General features: G+C 45.7%; 1 protein-coding gene across 2 annotated transcripts in view; it reads right to left on the bottom strand.

The window, feature by feature from the left end:
- Positions 1-18,188, bottom strand: part of LOC139747479 (transcription factor RFX4-like) — a 58,410-nt gene that overhangs the window by 16,671 nt on the left and 23,551 nt on the right. For both annotated transcript variants that reach the window (XM_071659848.1, XM_071659849.1), the window contains 3 exons: positions 14,298-14,399; positions 13,509-13,945; positions 11,227-11,366 (listed from right to left, as the gene is read on the bottom strand). In XM_071659848.1, the coding sequence (XP_071515949.1) occupies positions 11,227-11,366; positions 13,509-13,945; positions 14,298-14,399 (679 nt within the window). The remainder of the gene's footprint in view (positions 1-11,226; positions 11,367-13,508; positions 13,946-14,297; positions 14,400-18,188) is intronic.

Genomic DNA, 18,188 nt, shown 5'->3' with positions numbered 1-18,188 from the left:
CCATAGATATATAAGATCCTATTTTCTCTGCGACATACGAAGAAGAGTTTGATGCCAGACTTTCCCTTCTACCACCTCTACGTTAGGGTTAGTTTCCTCTGGTACTCGTCCACCTGATTATTTCTCCTTGACTGAGCGCACAAGTTGACTTGTAATTGGCTCAGGAAGATATAATTGGCTCGCCCGTTATCGGATTAATTACACCTGGATTTTTTTTTAAGTTGGTGGTTTTAGTTTAAACTTTTAATCTTTTCCAAGTGTTAAGCGTTTAGTGGAGATGGCTCAGAGGCCATGTTGTGCTCAGCCGAGCACACAAACTCACTTTTGAACTCTGACAGTGATACTTAAAATAACATATAACATGCCTTCAAATACACCCATGTATATATATATATATATATATATATATATATATATATATATATATATATATATATATATATACATATATATATATATATATATATATATCCGCTGTTTAGCTGTCATGTTTAATGTACCGAAACCAGAGTTTATCATCCATAGGCAAGTCCCACTTTGACTAGTTCGTTTGTCCCTGTTCCGTCCACTATTATTTCGTTACCCCCCATATACCATATTGACCCAATTCATTCTATCCCACACTTTCCTTTTACCCTTCAGACTATTCAGACTGCAATACCGCAAGTTTCTTTCACTCCATCCGTCCATATGTGCTTCTCGGTCACCTCTCTCGCTTTTATTGTTTCCACTCTGACACACAGAGCGTCTAGCCAGTCTTTCTTCGTTCATCATATCCATGTGTCCGAGGCGTTCACCACGTCCTGTTATGTTTTCTCAGGTAGACTGTGGTTACACTAACATACCTCTGTCTTACACTGTCATTCCTTACGTGACCAACCCAGCTCACACCACATTTTCGCTATTAAACATTTCATTTCTAATACGCCCTCCCTCTTATTTTCTCTGCTTTCAAGTCAAAGACTTTATAGTGACCGATGAGCAAAACTTGTCCCGATCAAAGTAACTTCAAATAAAGATAATGTGGAAGTTCATCAAGGCTCCACAGGTTTTTGTAGACCATAATCTTCGAGGTGGAAAGGTTATGAGCCGAGAAAAAGGCTAAGAAGGAAGAGTTTCACATCTTTGGCGTTTTTTGGAAGGAAAATGGTATCATAACGGTTAATCCTCGTGTGGTCGATCTCATATCCGTACTACACTAACCCAGTCACTTCAAGATACAATCAAGGCCTTAGCCTCTTCATTCCCATGGTTCACCTCAGCCCCAGTGGTTCCATCAAATATCACTTTTATTCTAAGGTACATGAAGAACTCTACTCTCAACCTCTCTGTACTAAGCTGCAATTAGAATATCAGTCAGTGACTGTAGAAATGAATACTGGAAAGTCTGAAATAGTCATAGAAATTCAGTACATATACAAGGACTGGTACAGACACGCATGGTGCGTGGCTCTCATGACCCGAGGCACCCTTACTTAACGTACAGAGTTTTGTAATTCTTGACAACACTCCAGGAATAGATTAGATACTTCACACACTCCGTCTTTCTGAAATTCTTACCACAAGTATCAGTTGAATATGAATTATTCAAGAGTTAACAACTTCGATTAAGTTACGTCCAGCGAAAATGTCAACACACTGGCCGCCATCTCTGATCTGTTACCCATCTTAGTGACGCCAGAGTCGAAAATTGTCCTTGTGATGTGACCCTTGCACGGTGCGATATGGAACCAGGGCAACTAATATAGATATATTATGAGTATGGCAAAAACGGAACAGAGACAATATCATACAGTCCAGATATCTCCATGTATATCCCAGATGGATGTCTCATATTAATGCAGTAAAAGGAGTTGGCCATTTATGCATGACAACTGAATTTTATATTTACAACTGAATTGCATAACGATGATTGACTCTCGTATCATACACCTACTTCTCCGACCTACTCATCACATTATTCAAACAGGCACCGCAGTCAAATATAAAGCCTCTTACCTCAAAGCAGGATCCATGTGCGGATATGACATTTCTCCATTATCTACTCTTGAAACATACTCCTCACGTCCAGTATACTTATCATACCCTAACAACATTGTGCACATGCCATCCCTACAGAGCCACCATACCCTTACAACATACACCACATACTCTGATATACTTCACATACCTGTAGCATCATTCTCTAGTAACACCACTCCTCACATCCCACATGTCTCTCTGACGGCGACCTGACCTTGTGATGAAATCACAACTCTTCCACGGAATACCTCCTCACCTCCCGCACCGACACCAGTGTCATAGGAACCCTGCCAACTTCACATCTCTAACCTCAACTCACCTCACCTTTTTATCTAATCCTACGTCACATGAATCTAATCACTTTCGTATTAAACAAAAACCATTGTGTTGTTACTTGTGTTTCTGTACTCTTCTCTCAGACCTCACCAGTAATGTACTGCTCTCTCAGCTTCACCAGAACTTAGACACATGAGAACCTGTTCTTTGTATTCCTTCTCCACACACCGGGATTACATCTAAACAACCCTATAACATACTCTATATACACTTACACATTCCTATAACATACTTTATACATACCTACCGCATTCGGCATACACTCCCTCTCTACACTTGACGTCATCCCCACGCACTCTAACATCACGCACTCCAGCACAGGCCACCGCCAGACCTGGCCTTACGCCTCAAGACTCTCATTAGCCACTTTGATGTTTTGGGTAAACAAGAGTCGAACCCAAGACGCTCTGATGTCTTGGTCTGCTGTGAAGGACACACACACACACACACACACACACACACACACACACACACACACACACACACACAACAGTTGGAGATAAGCTACAGAAATGTGTTTGAGAGGGGCTTCAGAGTCGACATTGTCTCTAACCCGTCGCCAGAGTCCCACATGAGGTAAACAGTAAAGGAGGCAAACTACTTGCTGGCGAATATCAGAACAGCATTTGATAACATGGATAAGGAAGCAATCAGGAAGGTGTTCGCATTATCTATATAAGCCAGAACTAGGATATGCTCCTCAGGTTTGGTCACCACACCTGTAGAAGTACCAGAGAAGGTCCAGAAGAGGCCAAGACAGGATACCGGAATAATGAAGGCTTGGTTACAGGAAAAGGTTAGAGACCCTAGAGTTGTCTACTATGGGAGGGAAAAGAGTAAGGGGTGACTTGATCACATCCTTTACGTCTCTAAGTCAGCCCGATGACTGTCACTGAACAGGTAGTTTTTGGAAGATGTAGGAATAGGAGAACTAGAGGCCATTACATGAAATTAAGCAAGAAACTTGTAAGATGTAAAAAATGATTTCCTTTATAAGAATAGTGGATGAACGGGATAAACTGTCGCCTAATTGTGCATGTGGCCAGTAATGTTGACAGACGACGTAAGTTCAAACCTTATACGACATCAAAGTTAAAGAAATGTAGACGAGTAGAACTCCCTCTGCGTACAGTGCAATAGGTAATGACATGATACGACCACGGTGCACGACGTTACGACCACGGTGCACGACGGTACGACCACGGTGCACGGCGGTACGACCACGGTGCACGACGGTACGACCACGGTGCACGACGGTATGTTCCTTGGGAGGTCCAGCCTGTCATAATCAAGGGTCTCATGGTCGTGTCTGAAAGACTCGGGAACATAACTACATTCCATGTATACAGTCAGACCTGCCCTACCGTACGTCAGACAAATAATATGTTTACAAAATGTACCAAACGCAGTTTTGAGTAGCAGCAGTTGGTCGTGCCACTTGAGAACACAGTGACCGGGGTGCGTAATAAGAAGGTCCACCTGCGGAAGTTGAAGAAAGAGAAGTTACGGACACAAACAGCCTGGTACACTGCCCACTGTGGCAGGGGGCGGGGGAGGAGGTTCGGAGACACGGTTCCAGCTTAGGAATTCTGGGAAGGATCTAATCATGTCGACACAGAGATAGGGTGTAAGATGCGGAGGAGCCGATCACGCGGGACAAACGGGAAACAGAGAAATAAAGAATGACGGAAGAGTGCATGAACGGGACACGGTAAGTAAGCCAGTGAATAAAGAGAACATTACAGAAAGTCAAAATTTGAATGAAAGGAAAGAGACCTTTGAGAGATGACTTCGTGAGTGCTGATCTCCCTCCCTGTATATGCATGTGAGGAGCCACATGTTCATACACCTCCAAGGTATGTTTATATACTCACTACCCTCATACCTGCCTGACCGGCTGGCTGACCCCGGCCAACACACACACACACACACACACACACACACACACACACACACACACACACACAGACACACACACACACACACCTGATATCTACATTGCCTGACAGCTGTCCCTCGACCTCACACATCTGTCCTGTCCCGACACCTGCTTGGCCGGCCGACCCCTGATAACTCACACACACACACACATACCAAGCGGGACACCACACGTGGCAACATGTGTGTGCAACGCATCAGGCTAAAAGCCACAGTTGTAGGAAACTTTCCCGTGATGTCTGGGTGATCACTGCCGCCTCTCTCTCTCTCTCTCTCTCTCTCTCTCTCTCTCTCTCTCTCTCTCTCTCTCTCTCTCTCTCTCTCTCTCTCCTATAACATCGAGGTCCAGGCGGTCTGACCCTTGCACATGACGGTACAAGCCTGGCTCACGACGTTATGACCCTTTATTACAACGGTGCGCTCCCTTCATCTCGCTAGCTCCCGCCACCGTCATGTACTGACACATCAACGATAACTAAGAATCTAATCTCTTGGTAATAAACTGACGTAGCCTTCCTGATGATCAGAGTCACGCATCATTAAGCTTGGAATCATCCATAAGGACGCCATGATTTACATGTACTGATGGACGATTATTTACGTATTTGTAATCCTTATTTGAAGTGTTACTATGGGATTACCTGGGATCGGTAATGCCCACATACCTGCTGACTGATGACTGGTTGCAGGTGATGGAATCTGTTGATCGACTCTTGTTTACATTAGAGCCGATCGCCGCGGTTTACAGCAGATTTGCCTCATGTTGACGCTTGGCGGAATCATTTAATTGTCTCCTTTTTTAGTATCTGATATTCAGGAAACATATGGACAGCTGTATGTGAAGGACAAACAACATACCTGGGAGACAAGATGGACTCAGGAAAAGGTCATGCATCGCTAACCTCCCAGACTTCTAAGAGTGAGATTCATCCTAGATATTAAGGGATAGATGGATTGATGGATGGGTGGGTGGTGTTGCCCAGGATTATCATATAGCCTTCGCCATTGTACCCCTCTCGGAGGTTGACTAAAAAGCTGAGCTCCAGGTAGGAATAAGGGGTAGACCCCTTCACTGGGTAGAAGATTACCCTGGTGGAAGGGGAGAAAAGGACGCAGGTAAGAGGGAGGTGACCAGTGGCTTGACGCAGGGCTCGATCTTAGGGCCCACTGCTGTTATCAGTATATCAGTGGCCTGCCTAATGGGCTGGAGTCTTACTTAAACATGTTTGTAGATGATACCAGAGTCATGAGGGAAATAAAGAATGACGAAGATTGCTTCAGCTGACACGGGAAACCTGGTCTGATTATTGAAGGATGAAATTCAATCCGATTGAGTGCAAGGTAATGAGGATGGGTCCCAGTGAAAGAAGGCCTCGGTGTGTTTATTGTTAACGGGGAAAACCTAAAGGAATCTGTGTCTGAAAGAGGCTTAGGGCCGACATTGTGGCTAACTTATCACCAGAGCTGCACACCACAAGAATTGTGAAAAACAAAAAAATTCTTTGGGTAAATATCTGTATCGTATTTGAGTATACAGATAAAGATACGTTTCATATGATATTCACAATATATGTTAAACTAAATTCGGATTATACCTCATACGTTTGGTCACCACATACCTCATAATTCTGGTCACCACACTTCAAGAACCACAAAGATCTGCCTGAGTTGGTTCACAGAAGAGCGACCAAGATGGTACCAGAATTAAGAGAGATGAGCTACAGTGAAAGGCTAAGGGCCACATATCTGTCCATTAAGGAGGAGAGAAGAGATAGAGGGTGACCTGATCACGGAATCTTATGATCTATATCCGAAGCATGTCTGCACACACACACACACACACACACACACACACACACACACACACACACCACACACCGCACCTCACCATCATACCTACACCAGTCTACACACCACACAACCTCCTCCTCCTCCTCATGAAAGGTCGCCAGTACCCAGGATGAAGCCAGTGTTGCCAGCATGATATATTGGCTCAAGCACGGCAGGGGGACCCAGTACCCCATTCCTCCCAGGGTCCACGTATGACCACAGGTCGTGTGGTTAATGTCAGGGGTTCTGGGAAAGGAGAGGTTGTAGGGAGGTTAATGTTTGAGGTTCATGGAAGGGGTTTCTAGCCGAGGGAACAACACTTGTAGTGCAGTAACAGACCTACAGTATTTGCATGTAGCAAGATATCATAGTGATCCTTAATGTACTTTTTGTTGTTCGTTTGATCTTATAAGAAAATATAAACGTTGTACATGTTTTCATATCAACACTTTCTTATATTTTACGTTACTCAAATAATGACATTATGTTTCAGGTTAAGATTGATTTCTATGTTGTAGAATGAGTTGTTTACTCAAAAGACACCATATTTGATTAATGATTATCAGAGACAAACAATCTCAAGAGCCACATGCGTAGTTAGTGTGTGCATTGTTTTACAATCATCCTCAACTCCTGAACACGGTGTTCAAGATTGTTCTGTTGACGACCTTGATGACCCTGGCAGTTCATAAGCCCAAAGTGTGATTGACCAACATTAACCAGGGTTATAAACACGATCACTCCCCCTGATACCATCAAGTTCTTATTGTTAAATGCAGCGGGATGATTGAAATAAGATTTAGACATTTTTTGATATATAACTAGTTCTCATATATTGTGCAGGATACAGATTTAACAACGATAAATCTAAGACTTGGGATAGAAAAGAACAATGGACTATAATAATCCTGAGGGATGCGCGTCGCCCTGCTATATCGACTATCGATATATATGAAAGAATTCTGGAGTTACAAAGGTGACGTAAGATGACAAACGTTCACAAGAGAGTAAATTGCAAACGTTCATGAGACATTAGGTCTCAAACGTTTTAGCGGGACTGAGGTGTTTATCTATGTTTTTGCGTGACCGTTTTTGTAGTAAAGCGAGAAATGGTGATTGCTGTAGTTATTACCAAAACACTCATCCATATTTCAGACTCATGGCATGAGCCCTCATGAAGGAGGGGGCGCATGAGGGACCTGGGTCGGCAGACGTCTCATGGCTCAGATAATGACGTCTCACCATCCATTCTGGACGCCAGGAGTGAGCTGAGGTCCTTGTAGGGCCTTTGTTAATGTCAGGTAAGGTCTTTATACTTGGGACATTTGTAGAGCTACTGTACAGTTGAAGTGTAAGGAAGGAGAGGAGGTATAGTTACTGTTGGCTGATATTAGAGAAAGGATGATTCTCATGATCTTTGGAAAAGATAAACAGAAACAAATAAAGGATATTGGGGTTGTAGGAATTATACAGATAAGATACAACCTGATTGCCCAAAGATATGATACTTGATGATTCTCTTGCATATTGAGAGAGTAAACAGTATCTTAGTAGAGTTGGATCTCTTGGATTGCCGGAGGGTCGTTGGTACTGTTCCCAACAAAAGACTGATGAACGTGTTAGGCTTTTAGGTTGGTGTTCGATGGGTGTTTGCTTCCTCCAGTGTAAATTACCCAGCAAGACAGAACGAACCACATGTTGAGGAAGACTTTCCCAGTGGAGCCAGGATAACTAACGGCATCTCACAGGGCTCAGTGTTGGGTGTACTGTTATGTCTTAATAATAGATAGCTTGCCATAAGATAATGATAGATCAACTCGGACGCGTACGCTAGTGATGCCATGACTGTGCATAAAGTGCGGATTAGCAAGTAAGGCAGAATGTTACGCTGAGACTAAAATACTGCAGTGGTCAGACGAGTGGCTAACAAAATTTACTGTCAACGAATGTTAAGCAACGCAGATGGGAGGAACGAGAACAGACTAGACTGTAAATGTCAGACTGGAAGACGTAACTACCATGGATGAATTTGTGTTAGGGAGTTTGGAGTTAAGATAACGCTGAACGTAAGGCCGCACATCTTGGGAGAGGTAAACTATATCTAAATTAACGTCAAAATTACCGTCGAGAATATGGAGAGAGAATGTCCTGGAAGATGTACGTACACACGACTTGTGATATTCAAACGCAGGAGGCTGAGGGGGTAGCATGATTTCCCCAGGAGGTTCTGCGCCGTCAGAGTGGACAAGACTGGGGACACCAGACACACCAGGGGTCAGGAATACTTCCTCACATAGTACGTACAACTAGTTTAATCACACACACACACCAACACACACACACACACACACACACACACATCATTCCAGCACCTTCACCACCAGGGAGGGGAGGGGAAGTCAGCAATATGAAAGCCGAGGCCAGAATTCATTTTGATTTTTCCACAGGCAAGTTACCCGTGTGGTGCTCCTTGATCCGTGTCGGGCACCGGGACTGCCCTCGCCCGGGAGACGCTACCTTCGCGTCCGCACACACCAGCACTGCCAACACCCACACCACAAGCATCGCCAACGTCTTGGAATCAAATCTCAGACAACGATGATCTCTGATAATTATTTCCAAAAAGTAATGCTCTTAAATTGAACGAACTTTTTTCCATTTCTCCGCCCGGAAATTATATTTTCCTCAGCCTGGCAGCACAGTAGCTGCTCTCCGTGTTCCTTTGCTTATTGCTTCCGCGACCACTCGTGTTATTGTCTGTGTACAGAATTACATTAATAATCCCGGTACAGTTGTGAGGAGGTCGGGGGTAATTAACTCCGCTTTACCCTCGGATGATACATTAATGTAATTATGTATAATCATGTATTACTGTTTACACCAAGATGACGTCACCTCATACCCAGACAGCTGGCTTAAGGTGACTATGTTGAGATGCCATACTATGATAGCTATGTTGTTGTTGACATGTCATGATAGCCATGTTGTGGTAGGTACATTACTGTCGTGTTATGTCAGCCATATTGTGGTAGCTATGTTATGGCCATACTGTGGTAGCTGTATTGTTGTTACCACACCACGATAGCAATGCTGTGATAACTATGATGTTGCTATACTGTGGTAGCTGTCCTGATGCTATGCCGTGTGGTAGCTCTCAAGCCTGTTGCCATGTTGTGGTTATCATGCACTTATGGCAAATCTCTGGTTGCCATGATACCACAGCCTGCCTGTTGTGGTTCTGCTGTGGGGTTGATACTTTGGTGACCATATTGTGGGGTCATGTTTGACTGCCTCGCTGTGGAGGCTGTGTCATGCGTGAGGTGTGTGGTAGAGTCTGGGCTGGGGCCTCAGGTTTACTCTCTGGTAGGCCTGGTACTTAATGTGTGGAACGCTACAGGAGTCTGGTCGTCTATCCCGATCACGCCAGTCTACCAGATCATCTTGGTCACACCGAACCACCTGGCCTGGGCCAGTCACGCTAGGTGGACACGAGAGCGGCCATACCATAGTCAGTGAAAGACAACACACTTTATTAATCTTCTTGCTCGTGCCAGACCCCTGGTGTGGCCTGGACTTGTGAGGGGGCGCACGGCCACTACCAGCACTACTTATGTAATGAGTTGTTGAAATTCCTCATCTGTGGGGACGTGACGCATCTGGCTCTTCCAGAAATGACTGAGGACTCATATTGATATCGTTTGATCAGGCGTTTGAGAAGGTAATCTCAACTTGGGAGGGAGGATCTCGGTGGGTGCAGACGGCTCTGGGATGAGACAATGTCAGGCAAGTTTGGCTTAGGAAACAGACGCCGTATTACTGAGACGCTTCGGCTGTTGTGTGAAGACAAGCAACGCTGTGTTCTTACTGAGAGAGAGAGAGAGAGAGAGAGAGAGAGAGAGAGAGAGAGAGAGAGAGAGAGAGAGAGAGAGAGAGAGAGAGAGAGACTTCCCGAGTTATGAGATCATTCCTGCTGGGCCAGCAGTGGTCTAGTGACCCCCCGTATGGCATCAATAAACCCAAACCATGCGTGACACGATGGGCGTGGCTACAGAAATTTTCTGGGTCCTCATTGGTCAAAAGGACTCATTGGCTCCACCCATACTCCCAGCAGTAGGCGGAGGCTCCTCAGTTGCCATGGCAACGGGCGGGCGAACACTCCCAACTTCGTCTCCTCTTCACAGCAAGTTCCACTCCAGACAATTTTTTCCCAAAAAATTACGTTTGATGTATTTTCTTGAATTAATAATCATAATTCAGACGAGACACGAAGAAGAGACGAGTTCAAAGTCACCAGTCACAGCCTTAGGCCAGCTCGAGGCCCGTGATTGGTGGGGGTGTAGTAATTTAGGCAATATTGTAGTCGGAAGATATTTGCTGCTTAATTAAATTCTGGTAATATTGTTAGTCTTGTGAGGGAGGGTGTGTCTGCCCCCTGGGCCCCGCGAGGAGCCGCCCTTACCCAGAGTAATATCGGTAAATAGGATTATTTTCGCTTGTAGTGTTTATCAATCATTTCAAAGGGAAGCTGACATCATTGTCATAAGTAAATGTTACAAAACAAAGGAAGTCCTTATTGATGAATATTGGAGAAAACGTTAGGGAAAAAATCGGACAATATCCTGCAAGACTATGTGATACGTAATACAATATATGATCACGGCTGATCTCTACCGTTCGTTATGCACAAAGTGTGAGTAATACGCGTATCTCACATAACACCAGTTTGCTGGAGTCTGTACGTCGCTCAAAATTAAATGTTTAATATTCTTTTCAAGCGTTCATTATTCTTAAGATAATCATTAGCCTATCAATAAAAAAAAGATTGAAAACATCTTAATGATTTTATCAATGGCGACCCTTTAGCACGACATATTGTCCCTCGGATGTAATGGCCTGGCATTTGACCTGATCCTTGTAGGTCAAGTGCAAGGTCAGGCCATCCTACCCAATGGTCGTACCATCTAGGGTCGTATTGTCGTTCTCAGGAGTCGTAACATCATGCTCCTTTAATTATCTTTTGCCAACCTCATTCTTAGGTCATCACCCTTCTCCCCTCACCCTAAGGGGTCACTTCCCCCCAACCCCTAAGGGAAGACGTACCTGGAGTTGCCCTTCTTGCTGTAGTGGACTTCGTAGTAGATGGAGCCCTCACGGATGGCTATGCCGTAGTAGTGGTAGCGACTCTGACCTCGCGTGCCCAGACGACGCGTCGTTAGCCCCGGGAACTGCTGACGGATGATCTGACGGGGCAGGAGAACAGGCTTGTCAGCCGTGCGTATTGGAGGGGTAGTGTCAGCCAGCAGGTGCTAGAGAGCAGTGTCAGCAGGGATCGTCAGCCATTGGGTGCCGCCGGAGCAACGTCAGCCAAGGTCATGTAGGAACTCAGGTCACGGGTCATGTATAGCGCAAGTTACAGGTCAAGGATTGAGCAGGTCACAGGTCATGGGCTGGCCCTGGTAACAAGTCGTCGATTGATATAGGTCATGAACTGACCCAAGGAACAGGTCATATACTAGGTCAATTGATGAATTGTAAATGAAAATATAAATCGAATGTTAAAAGAATAGTAGAAACAAAACAAAGAAATGGTAAATAGAATTACAAATACGTTTGATGTCACTAACTATGTTCATACACACTTACTGACACGTGCATACTTTATGGACACGAGAGAGAGAGAGAGAGAGAGAGAGAGAGAGAGAGAGAGAGAGAGAGAGAGAGAGAGACCAGTTGTGCTACGTTCTACATCGACTTCTCGGCACTAGGTAACAGCCATTAAGTACGAAGTGCGCAATCCCACCTGAGGCTAGTTGAGCATGACGTAACCAGACCAGCACTGGTCTGGTTACGTCAGGTCAGACGATGCTGACCCCAAGGATGTACCTCCTCCTTCCTCCCCCCGGGGGATAGATGTGGACAGCTGACCAGATGGCCGCCAGCGGGCCTTTGTTGACGATGGGTAATTACCCACCCGATTGGTCGACGCGTGGAGACGAACTCCCTCAGCTGTATGTATGCGGCTGTTTCTGCATCACGACCCATCCTACATATCTGAGAACGCTCGGGATGACGGAACGACCTTGTGTGGTTCTTTCAGACACCTGAACACTCGAACGACCTTGTTCTGTCTCCCAATGACCTATTTTGGACGACTAAACTACATTTTTGTCCCAGAAGAACTGCTGACACCACCTCCTGATCAACCGTGTGGCAGTGTTCCCTCTTGCTACAACCACTGGTTGTGGCAAACAGGAGTAAGGGGAAAACTTCTTTGATGGATGATAGATTATCTCAGTGGAAGGAAACAAAAGAAGCATGTCGGAGGAGGAGACTTCTCGAAATGGGTTGAGGTCACCAGTGGTGTGTGTCTAACTTTTGTTCTGGAATCATTTCTTTTCATATATATATATATATATATATATATATATATATATATATATATATATATATATATATATATATATATATATATATATGAAAGACTTGCCAGAAGGAAGGGATTTCCACCTGAATGTACTTGTGGGTGTCATGATGGAAGTAAACAGCAAGGAGGATTACAGCTGAACTTAGTAGGGAAATTGGACAAACTCCAAGGTTGGTCTGATCCATGGTTAACGGGATTTAATCCGAGTAAAGTAATGAGGATGAGACACAGACAAAGAAAGCCTTGCTATGGCTGGTGTTTAGCAGGAGACAAGCTGCATGAATACGTGTAAGAGACATGTGAGAGTCGACGTCCACCCTAACTTGTAGCTGTTCACATGCTACATTAGGCCAAAGCTAGCATATGCTTAATTTTGGTCACCCAAGTTATAGAAGCACAGAGAGCTATAGAGAAGGTCCAGAGAAGGACAAAAACATGGGTAGCAGAATTATGAGTTGAGTCATTGGGAAAGGCCATAGGCCCTAAATTTGCATATTATGGGAGAGAGAAAAGTAAGATGTGACCTGATCACAACATTTAAGCTTTCAAACCACTTGATGACGCAGACAGTGAATGGTTCTTCGAATGATGAAAGGATCAAGCAACCATAGGCCATGACGGGAAATTAATCAACACATTTGTCAGAAAAACATGCATGTTAGAAATGGAATATTTTCATTTTATAAGAGTGATGGATCAATGGAAGAATCTAAGTTATGAGACAGTGAATGTGGACAGCATACAGAAGTTTGAATTGTATGACAGTAAATATGGTTCAAGAGATGGGACCCCGCGATTGTCGATCCCCCCCCCCCCCCCCCCCCCCCAAGCATATGACACAGCTACTCTGCAGTTGGGAGACTGTAGACAGAAAGGGAGTGCGGATAGACTGAAGCGGAGCATGACGGACGTAGCAATACAGACGGGACATGACGGACAGTGGACGGGCTGCACGTACCTTGCCGAAGCTGGCGGCGTTGACCGGCTGGAGACACTTCCTGTCGCAGAAGTCGACGTAGTGTAGGTAGAGTGTGTTGCGGGGGATGCAGACACCCTCAGCCATCTCATAGTTCTCCTCCAACCAGAGGAGCGTGGCTGGGGTGGAGTGCGGCCTCAGACCACGCCCGCCTCCACCTCCACCTCCACCGCCTCGTCCACCTCCACCTCCAACTCGACCCCCTCCTCCTCCTCCTCCTCCACCTTTACCAGCGGCAGCTCCATGACCTCCACCACCTCCGTTGATATTGGCACCACCACCACCACCGCCGCCGTTGCCACCTCCGGTATTGCAGGTTCCTCCTCCACCACCTCCACCGTCTCCTTCTCCACCTCCACCGCTGGCCGTCAGAGCCATGCCCTCCTCCCTCTCCACCGTCGGTGATCGCTCACACACCTCTGAAACACAGGAAACAACGCAGAAAATAACTCTTGCGTTCTGGGGTTTATTGCCACCCAGCACACACACACACACACACACACACACACACACACACACACACATACACATCACATCACATAATGTCCCCCAGCAGCAAGGATTCGAACCGCTACCATTTGTGTGGGAGCTGGATACGCTAACGACGACTAGGTTATGGAGCTTAGTCTGTAGTTTACCCATCTCCCACAGCAATGGTAGCGGTTCGAATCCTTGTTGCTGGAGGGCATTATGTGTTGTATGTCTCCGTCATGAGTGGTGAATAGTGAGTGAAGTATGCGCCAGTGCTCAAGAGCGTGACTCAGTACTCACCGCTGGCCAGGGGCTTGAGCTGGGCATACGAACGGAAGTCGCCCACTTCTTGCGAGGTCACGCCCGCGGTCGAGGTCATGGTGGCGCCCGGGAGCCAAAGGTCTGCCGGTAGAGGTCAAGCAAGGTCAAAGAGGGTTAGAAATCTGACACGTTCCACGGTCACGAGGCAGAAAAAAAAAAGAAAAACGTACGCCTGCCAAACATGACCCATAGTCGGGCAAGGTCAGCTGCACCAGTGTAGTGTGATCAGTCGTCATGAGTAAGGTCTTCCCTGACAAGTAAGGTGTTCAAGAATATTACGAGGGAAAACCAGGAGTGCATATGGTCAAAATATTGTAAGGTCGACATATATTAAGAAGGGTCGTACCGTCGTGCTCGTGGGTCGCACGTCGGGTTCTAAGATCGTACCGTCGTGCTCAAGGGTCTTACCGTCGAGCTCAAGGGTCGTACCGTCGCGCTCAAGGGTCGTACCGTCGTGCTCAAGGGTCGTACCGTCGTGCTCAAGGGTCGTATCGTAGTGCTGCAGATACTAAGGTTTCATAAAGATCAAGAAAATTAAAATGAAATCGAGAAATATTGTAAGATCTCCAGAAGTACAACGTGGAGGTAATCAGCTACTGTTGAGACCAAGCTTTATGAAGCACAAGACGAGTCAACAACAGTCGCTGGCAGAATGAGTCGTTGGCAGAGGAGTTAGGGGAATGGGTCGTTGCTAGAGTCATCAGCAAAACGGGTCGTTTGCACAGTGAGTCATCAGTAGAACGAGTCTATACCAAAGCATAAATGATACAAAAATGAATTATCATACAGATTGTCGTGTTAAGTTGGCCAGTGTGGCAGATGATAGGAACAGTAGCAAGACATATGGGTGGTATGTTCCTTTGGTTATTTTCAGGCCCCAGCGGGTCATTGCCACATGCTGAAATGTTAACAAGATCAAGGCTAAACAGGGTTCTCAGAAGCTATTGTCACTATACTGGGGCATAGAGAGAGAGAGAGAGAGAGAGAGAGAGAGAGAGAGAGAGAGAGAGTTAATTTTAATATCATGTCTAACTAAGGCGCTAAAATACTTGATTCACACCCATTCTGCTGCATCTTGAAGCCCTGTATCCCACTGACAATGCATGTCATTTACGGCGCTACTGTGGGGAAGGGATGATGATTTAAACCCACATCTCGCGAGACCTTGGTTCAATGTCAGCTTTGGACGGGCGTTACGTATAAACTGCGGGATTCTCGGAGATCGTGTTAAGACAGGGTAGCATGCAGACCCCGCCAGCATGGAAGGCACATTCCTGATGCAGGTTATACATTTTTCTTTCTATATGGTGACCAACATGGAACAGGCAGATGATGCTCCAGTAATGACCGCCTCAAGTGAAAGATAAATAAGGTAAGAACAGAATAAGGAAAGTGATCAGAGTTCCTAAGGTGTTTGTTGACATCACTCTTAAGAGCAGAAAAGTTTGAGGAAGATGGAAATAGCAGAAGAAAAATAGTTTCAAGGTTTTACTGGTCAAGGGAAGGAAGAGCTATGATAGCGGCCAGTCCCCGTGTGGTTGGTCTGCACTCAGAGGCAGCAGTAAGACGCAAGTGATGAGTTCGGACCCTGGTGGCGGAGCACATGAAGACGGCTTACGAGAACGATGGACACAATGAAACCCACAGAACAAGGAAAGGACGCCAACGTCACAGAGGAAGGTGTGGGATGATTGGAGAGTTCAGGATGATTGGAGAGGTCAGGATGATTGGAGAGGTCAGGCCTGGAGAATGACTAAGACGGAAGGCTTTTGGTTGTACGCCAGGTGATGAGGAGGTGGAGGGAGAGCCACCCCAAACACACGAGCAGAAGTCCTTATCGGGAAGAATGATATCCCTGCGGTGATGAACAGCTGCTCACACGAGAAAATGTCACGCCGCCTGCACAACGCTGCCAGCCAGCAGCGTTTGGGAAACAGATTTTGTCATGGTTATCATGTGGGGCTTCCAGGATAGTGGAGGGTAAGATTATGTCCAATGTTATGTTATAGGTAGGTTGAATTCAGGTGTTTTGAAACTGAACAGAAAGGAAGAAAGTCACTTTTGGAAAGAGATACAGAAAGAAATTGTACAGAGCCAAAAGAGAAGATTTCAATACCAGAGAGAAACCGAGGATTAGAGCGAAGAGGGGAGGAAAAATGGGTTGCAGTGTGTAGGATGGAATCATCAGCGCCTGAAGTTGAAGAGATTATTATGAAAACAAAAAAAAATGAGTTGGCGACGGACACAATCCTGAGGGACATCACTGTTGACACGATAAGAGGGGAAGTCGCTCCATCAACGACGACTGTGATGGACCGACGAGAGAGGAAGCTGTGCACTAAGGAACAGAGAGGAGCAGAAAACCTAAATTAAGGAGGTTTAGAAAAGAAAGACTTATGTCGCATCCTGTCAAATGCTGGAGATGTGGACGATCGCGACGAAAGACTCGCAAAAATCCCTGTGAGAAGAGGACAAGAGGTAGGTCGTAACGTGAGGATCACCAGCAGACCTAACACTGCGGAAGCCGTATTGGTGATCAGGAAGATGGGGAAGGGATTCTAAATGTTTGAGAAAGAGAGAGTTAAGGAGAGTTTCAAAGACTTTGGAGTCAGCAGAAGTGAGAAGAATGAGGCGGTAGCTGGAAAGATTAAAACAGTCTCGTTACTTAGAGATAGGATGCACCAAGGCATGCTTCTAAGAAAAAAAAGTTTGGATCATGATACAGACGAAATAGACGAGAACCGATCGTTATAATTCACAAGAAATACAGTATACAAAATGCTTTAGTGTACAAGAAATATACAAAATTGCAGTAGTCTACGAGATGTATCAAGACATGAAGAGAGAAGGTACTGCAACTAGGATATTCTATCTTTGTTTCTAACTGTACCCAGATTACTGTATCCCATGTAGAAAACCTCTCTCTCTCTCTCTTTCTCTCTCTCTCTCTCTCTCTCTCTCTCTCTCTCTCTCTCTCTCTCTCTCTCTCTCTCTCTCTCTCTCTCTCTCTCTCAGGCAGTAGGCGGTAGGCAGCCACCGACCAGGGAGGTGCATTACCGTTACCATGTGTCTGGGTATCGGAAGGGTTAGTGGCATCACAAAGATGACACTCTAGTAACATTACAAGAAAACCACCAGGGCACCGGTGAGGACACCACCTGCAGCCCCGATATGGACACAGGAAGCCACCAGGACTCCGGTAAGGACACAGGAAGCCACCAGGGCTCCAGTAAGGACACAGGAAGCCACCAGGGCTCCGGTAAGGACACAGGAAGCCACCAGGGCTCCGGTAAGGACACAGGAAGCCACCAGGGGCCCTGGGTTGTCCCAGAACATTCCTGGGTCGGCTGTTGCCCAGGTGATAGTGGTGGTGGAGCGTACACGGCCGCCATACTCTCCCTCCCTCTCATTCTCAACTCTCTATCTATCCCTCTCTCTCTCTCTCTCTCTCCCTTCTTCCTTCCCCTCCTCCCTCTCACTCTCCCATCTCTATCTCTCTCCCTTCTTACCTGCCTCCTTCAATCTCTCTCTCTCTCTCTCTCTCTCTCTCTCTCTCTCTCTCTCTCTCTCTCTCTCTCTCTCTCTCTCTCTCTCTCTCTCTCTCTCCTGCTCACTCCGCGCTTCTCACTCACCCAATCCCATTTTCCTTGGTCTGTTCACATTCAGAATACGCTGTTCAGTTCTGGTCACTGAACTTGATCAACAATGAAGGTAAAACTAAGACAAATATATCGACGAATATTTCCGTTGCTCAGAAATAAACGATGAAAATCATTCAAATGTAAAATTACTTTCTCTGTGAAGTACAAAAATTCTAAGACATTATACTAGTTCTCAAATTATTCCATGATTTTAACAGCATAACTCAAA

This window comes from Panulirus ornatus, chromosome 68 (genome assembly GCF_036320965.1).
Source record: "Panulirus ornatus isolate Po-2019 chromosome 68, ASM3632096v1, whole genome shotgun sequence".
Classification (NCBI taxonomy): domain Eukaryota; kingdom Metazoa; phylum Arthropoda; class Malacostraca; order Decapoda; family Palinuridae; genus Panulirus; species Panulirus ornatus.
This window is presented reverse-complemented; position numbering and strand designations above follow the sequence as displayed.